The sequence below is a fragment of the Alternaria hordeiaustralica genome (genome assembly GCF_023758085.1).
Source record: "Alternaria hordeiaustralica strain BMP 2776 chromosome Unknown scaffold_1, whole genome shotgun sequence".
NCBI lineage: Eukaryota > Fungi > Ascomycota > Dothideomycetes > Pleosporales > Pleosporaceae > Alternaria > Alternaria hordeiaustralica.
Window position 1 is genome coordinate 1,740,246 of NW_026056773.1, and position 6,904 is coordinate 1,747,149.

At 48.4% G+C, this 6,904-nt stretch overlaps 1 protein-coding gene across 1 annotated transcript; it reads left to right on the plus strand.

Annotated features, from left to right (window-relative positions):
• Positions 1-3,960: 3,960 nt before the first annotated feature.
• Positions 3,961-6,453, plus strand: J4E84_000532 (uncharacterized protein; the record flags this gene model as incomplete). Its single annotated transcript, XM_049383170.1, has 7 exons — positions 3,961-4,003; positions 4,056-4,182; positions 4,882-5,143; positions 5,194-5,454; positions 5,503-5,988; positions 6,037-6,149; positions 6,201-6,453. The coding sequence occupies 7 exons, from the start codon at positions 3,961-3,963 to the stop codon at positions 6,451-6,453; spliced, it is 1,545 nt and encodes a 514-aa protein (XP_049248688.1).
• Between the last annotated feature and the right edge of the window lie 451 nt (positions 6,454-6,904).

Consider the following 6,904-nt stretch of genomic DNA (forward strand, 5'->3'; position numbering starts at 1 on the left):
CCTTTAACTTAGACTATAGTCTAGTTCTTAGTTAGACTAAGTTTTTAAAATAGTACTTTAGTATATAGTATAATTATAATAGCTTTAATATTATTTACTAAAGTATCTAGTATATTACTATAATACTATAGTTATTAATAAAGCTAATAATTTAGAAAGATACTATTAGTTAAAAAAATACTAGTAACTTTTAAAAAAATGTTTCTTAGTTATAATAAGTTAAAGATTTTTAAGTATAATAGTATATAAAGCTATATACTACTAATTTCTTTTTATTCTTTTATATAATACTTATACTATAATATTAACTTTAATACTAACTTTTATAATTCTAAGCACTTTTATAATAGCTAAAGTTATATTTAAGCTAGTACTTTTAGAGCTATAAGCTAATAATACTAAGCTCTTAATTTAAATAATATAAAAAATACTTATAAACTTATAAAAAGTTTAAATATTATTTTATAATACTTTAGCGCTATAGTAGAGTAGCGTTTTAAGTAAGTTATAAATAAAAGCTTTATTATTATCTAATACTAATAGTTTACTTTAAGCTATTACTTTAAGTTAAAAGGCTAAGAAAAAAACTAAAATTATAGTAATTATAGTACTACGTAATACTACTTATAATTAGTTTTTTTCTCTCTCTTTTATATAAACTTACTTTCTCTAAAATTTTATAAATTACTATAAGTAAATAATAGATAACTTAGTACTACTATATAGACTTTAGAGTAAGTTAGTAAGTTATTATTAAAGATAGATTACGTAGTATAAGTTAGGTAGCGTAGCTAAAAGTAGTAAGATAGTAACTATTAACTAGACTAGCCTTTAGCAAAATTAATAAGGTGCATTAAAATATTCTTAAAGACTTTGTAAGGTACAAAGAAGAAAAGTGTCCACTATGTGGAAATGCAAACACGGGCTATGTGTTCGGCTGAAGGCTATGACAAAGGCATCAAAAGTCGCAAGTCTCTTCTCCAGAACCGCAGAGTACGACTAAATGTTCTACACTGTACACCGTAGTGTAGCTAGGTAAAGGAGAAATCCAGGTGAGATAAACTTTGCGCTACCTATGAGCAAAGGGTGCATGAAAGTCGTACGATTGACCCTGCAGGAAATGATATTCAACATAGCCGAGCTTCGGTACTCATCATGTTGTTGGACGGAACGGGTGCAATGAATGAGTACGTTACCCGAAGCGTACTTGATCTGATAGCTCTGCTAGCCACGTTTTCAAACACTTCATTGTGTGCGCTATTCACGTATGTCACCGAAGATCTTCGGGGTTTGGATGACCCTGTGGCTAGATTGGACGAAGTTCCGAACCAATCGCGAACGTCGGCGTGGCTTCCGTAGCCACTGACGTGCTGAAGGCACGAAACGGTAGAGACCCTGATATAGCGTGTGCCAGACTACCGGGACAAGATGGAGAACCGACAGCAGGGGACTGAGATGAAGTCAGGTCTGGACCTCGATCGATATCCTCCGTACAATTCTCTTCTACGCCTCTTCGACGCTTGCAAAGTAAGCTTTCTAGTTCTGCCATATGTGCGAGCCATCTGTTCCAAATCAACGTACCAATCCACGGATTTATGTTGCCTAACGTCATTTACCGGCGAAGACCGGCCACACCGGGGAACACCACAGCACACCTAGCCGGCCCTGAACTATGCCCTCAACTTCTATTCTCTAACCAGCCCCCAGTTATCCTTGCGACTTCATGTCTCCTCAGCAGCGATCAAGAACAGATGGAAAAATTTCAGGTCTTGAAAGTACGCAAGTAGAGAATGACCTACCAGTGAGACAACTCTCACATCTAGAACCTATGATCTAGCTCTGGGATAGATTGAAGCATTACCAAGTTGTGAAGATCCTCGGCCAGGGTCTGATCACGGTTCAATGGGTGAATGGGCAGCAGTAGAGCCCATAGTAGTCTGAGACGTCTGAGACTCCAAGGCCGCAAAGTCTAGCGCAGGTCCGCAAGAAGCCGTAAACTCTGCGATCCCTGTGTACTCGAGACTTCATAGCCCAAGGTTACAGACGGAGTTCGATGAGCAAATCTCGGTGTGATGGTCTAAGAGTACCTCGCAAAAGGTTGCTGATCGAGCTTGGAAGGCGCGTCCAATTTCCTTTTTGGGAGAGGCAGAATATCTGCCCGGGCAGAATACATCATCCAGACACGATCAACACAGAGAGAGATATTGGTCAAACATGACTAGGGAAAGTGCTTACTTGGGAAACATCATAAGCTTCAGAAGGGAGATGGGCTTCAATAGTCTTTCGTACCGCAGCTACACTTCAATAATGGGTTTGATTGTAGTTTCTGCTCACCGAGATGTGTAGCACGTGGTTGCACACTGCACGGTGGAATGCTCGGTGAGTTGGCGTTAGGTCATAGATGCGATCGGGATACCAATCAGACGTGGTTAGAGCCATGTATCTAAGGAAGCGACTGCGAAGTCTTCCCCGTACCCGTTCATGGTGTGGAGCTAGTTGAAAAGCCTCGTGCTCCGTCTTAGGGTAAGAATACCCTCTTGGGCTAAGTTTGGGCCGACTTAGAATAATTGCTTGATGACAATTGAAAAAGGGTCAGGAACAGGTTTGGAGGTAAGGTACCACTACAATAGCATCGACTTAGACGGCGTCCCGTACAGCTTGACATAGGCAATGTTGTGGAAAGTTTCAGCCTCGACGCCGTATCCCCGCGTAGTCTGTCTATAACCCACTATGCGTCGAAGTCGAGCATCCAGCTAGTGGAAAGAAGATCACGGGAGTTCTTTCTCGTGCGTATGCCGGCGGGAGGCGCAGTGGAAGAAGCACTATACCCGCCGCTTTGCTTACCTCGCTGCACGGAGGTATGCCATCCGACTTGGATAGAAGAAAGAAAGGCATATGAGCGTGGCGTGGCTTCGTGGTGGCGTTCTGCACTCTAATGCGCGTGCGGGAGAATGTTCCTGCCCAGCTGCCTGACTATTGACCCTGGCAAAAGCTACTTGACCGTGTTGGTCTTAACGTCCGGGCGTCGAGAGGGCACATGAAGCCGACATTCGTAAACTTAAAAACTACGTCACACCCTACCATCCTTGATGGTCTAAGCATACTGCGTTTTTCTCATGGCGGATCCCGGTTGGGCGCTTCAACGCGGCAGCGCGTCCAGCAAGCTTTGGTGGCTATCGGTCCGACTAGATATTACCACACCGGCTTGGGTCAAGGGCGTCGCGCTGCTTAGATTCTACGTGTTCCTAGCGACATTCCAACAAGCGTCCATGTTAGGTTGAGACCATACGGGATACTAAGCTATGGAGGCCTGGAACTTCGTTGAAAGTTGATTTGAGACGATCTGCCGCACGTCACTGCACCAGTGAGCATGCAAAGTGATGATCGACAGGCGTGATCTAACCGTACCTATGTTTACACCAAGAAAAAGGGTCCGATTCCACATAGCAACCTTGATCGCGCGCATGGCGTACTGAGGCTACTTGCGGTTTACAGATCTCTGTTCAATCAGATGGAGAGCGACTCATACCAGTCGAAAACTTCATGACATAGTATCATGGGGTCGCATGTCCGCGTTCGGTTTCGCATGCCTTTGCCAGCATCTCGTAGGAGCGGCCGTTCTAGCCTAGTCTAACAGTGCCGTCCGCTAACCCGATTTCCCCGCGGTCGTTGCTGTGTGGTGCGCTAAAACACTAGATCCAGCTGCATCCGAAAGCTGGTGTTTAGATGGGCGACGCTTTTGAAACTTCGTCCCAGTTCTATGTGCGTGTCAGCAGTTCCGCACAGGAGTTCGCCGGGCACTAATGAACCTCAGGCTCAGTGCTCTAGTAGAGGATATACAAAGTTAATGCCCGATATGCATTGCGGATCTTCCATGTGAATTTTGCAGAAGCAAATCCTTCCCTCCACCACCACCTTACTCCGACATAGCTCCTTTTGTTGATAACTCCGCCCTGAGATATGCTCGCATTCATGCCGGCACAATCATCGAATTCGTCTCCTGGTAGGTCGGCATCATGTCCAGCTCTTGATCCCCCCACTAACATATACCGCAGGATTGAACTACTGGTATGGCAGTGGCAGCTTGCCTGACACTTTAGAAGGACTTCCGCAAGGTAGCGCAAATCCTCGCTTGATGCGTCGTGCCTCGGAAGCCGTAGGACAAGCTCAGGGAATCCAAATGTGAGTATGTCAGTCTTAGCAGACTATCCCCACCAGCATACACACGATAGCAATCGACCCCGTCTCTGGACCCGGACCGGACCCATCTTTCGCCCACCTCGCACTCCGTTACCACTCCTCAAAAGGCCGAACCAGTACCTGGAAGGTGGTGGATGGCCTTGCAGTACGATGAGTCGACGACGTCCCTCTGAGCTCGCGGCAGGCTCCAATCCCCATCATCCACCAGAGACACAGAGCACGTTTCGAAGCACCGGTACGATCCGGAGATGCCAAGAAATACCTGGGAATCGTGAGAGATTGCTCAAGCTATTGCTCGAGCGATGATCCCCGGGGAAAGGATCTGCAAGTCGTCTTACGACCGCCCGTGGCTGTGCATATCGGCATGTCGTATTGGCGACGGAGAATATGTGCTCCGTTTAGGGTCTCCTGGCTATCACGACGGTAATTTGATATACCTGCCCGTTGCGGCGTCAGGATGACCCGTGCATTGCTGCGCTTCCAAGGATTTCCTTCGGCACTGGTTTCGGGGCTGTTGAATTCGGGCTGCTGGCGCGGGGTCCAAACCACCATGGACGGCGCGCATATCGATGCGAGTCTACGCAACGATGTGCGCAAGCCAGATGCGCGACCGTCGGGATGCATCGCCAGCTGCTTCTGCCATTTTGACGCGGATTTTGAGTTTTGCTGACACTTCATCAGTCAGGAGCCCTCCGAGTGGGACGAAAGCCAGGTGCCCCTCCACCTCGACACCAACCAAACCAACCTCGTGATTCGCCCGCTGGCAGCGTCCGCCGCTGCAAATCACAAAGCCCCGCTGGCGCCCAAACAGGGACTTGGAGGCGCCCTTGCCAATGCTCGGGGGCAGCATTCGTCTCCCATTGCCGGCACGTATGCGTTGCGGACGCCCCGCGGGAAGATCACATCGATAGCATGTGAAAGCTGCAGGAAGCGCAAGTCCAAGGTACGTACCCGTTGTGCGCGTATGCCACAGGCACACTGACACATGCGCAGTGCGACGGCGTGAGGCCCAAGTGCAACACTTGCCAATCCAAGAACCTCACATGTGTCTACGATGTCGCCGAAGATGGCAAAACGACAACTCAACTGCGGGCCCATGTCAGGCGGTTAGCCAAGGAGTTGGATGATATGAAGTCCGTCGTGTCGCTGCTGGCAATGGCACCGGATCGTGCATCGGCTGCAAACTGGGCGTCCGAGCTGGAGAAGAATGGTTTCGCACACCATTCAGCTGAGGAGGTCAAGAAAGCGCTTTCGGTACGTTTCGCTTCAACCACTCATGGCCTGTTGCTGACTGAAGAAAAGGAGTCTCTGGGTCCAACACCTGCCCTTGCAGACGCCGATTCGTTTGGAACTCCAAGCAGTAGCGAGCCCTTTCCTGGTCACACGCACCCCTTGGCCGGCTCATCGTACGGCGGTTCTTCCCGTGAAGAAAGAGAACAGAGCCAGTCTTCGCTGGCCTATTCCCACGACAATCCCGTCGACGTGACTGTGGCCGCGAACCCCTCTCCACTCAGCCTCGAGGCTGCGGCGAATGCCCTCAACAAATTCGGCTTCGATTGCGCGTTCTATCGGAGGACCAAACGAGATCAGCTCGCGAATGGGTGGAGCGAGCCCCAGATATTTGGAAGATCGGAGATCGATGTCGATACTCTTTTGCTGGGCTTCTTGGACCCTCAGGATGCGCAGCCAGTCTCGACGTGGTGTTCCAGAACAGTCAACAGGCTGCTTCCCTCGTCCCCTCTGCCAGTCAGACTTGCGTCTACATGGCTTTTGACTAAATTGATGCGCGTAAGTAATGTTTCGCACGGCACGAAGTCGGAGCTAATCCTTCTGCAGTTCCTCATATGGCCCAGTGTGGAGAACGTGAACGCAAGTCCGGAGTGGTTGATGCCACCCGCAGGAAAGCAGGAGACGTCACCGTACGATATGCTCATTGACCTTGTTCCCTGGTACGTTCGCCGGCTCTTCAAATCTTCTGATTCTTACTGACCATCCTACAGGCCTCAAGTACGCCAGCTGCTGTATGCGCATCCCCAGGAATATCCAGTTGTACATCTCGTTGGATTGATCGGTATCACATGGCCATACGCGGACGATGCGTGCCATTACTGGGACATTGAATCCGGCTACACCCGTATGACACCACTTTTTGAGAGTACCATCGCCGACCTGAACAACTGGACTGTCGATCCAAAGATCCTCGAGATTATGCCGCAACTGGAGGGGCATATCCCGATCAAGCCGGTAGCATGATATTCTTGCAGCGTTTTGGGTTGTTCATGTTATTCTTTCGGAGTTTAGTCCATCATCGGGTTCTTGGTGAAGTTCATCTTCGCATCTCTTGGTCGCAATCGGCGTATCCTTCACGTATCTTGGGGCGTTGGTCACATCGCAGGGCCGCTGTCCGCGAAAAGCCGTCTTTGGGTAATCATGTCTTGTAATCAAATGTCCGGGAGTAAGGCCTGGGGAGTGTAGTAATTGGGAATCGGAAAGGAACGATACAAACGAAAATGGAACATACTTGAATATAAGCAGCAAGTGCACGATTGCCTGAAAGTATCCGAACCCGGCCCTAGCAGCGCCAGGCCTTCCAAATAACTCTCCTTCGAGTCCGCGGAAAGCAATCTAGCGCCAAACTCCACTATCGGCTTCCAGCCATGTGGCTCTTGTGGCTCTTCTGTACCCACTCTGATCAATGTGATGC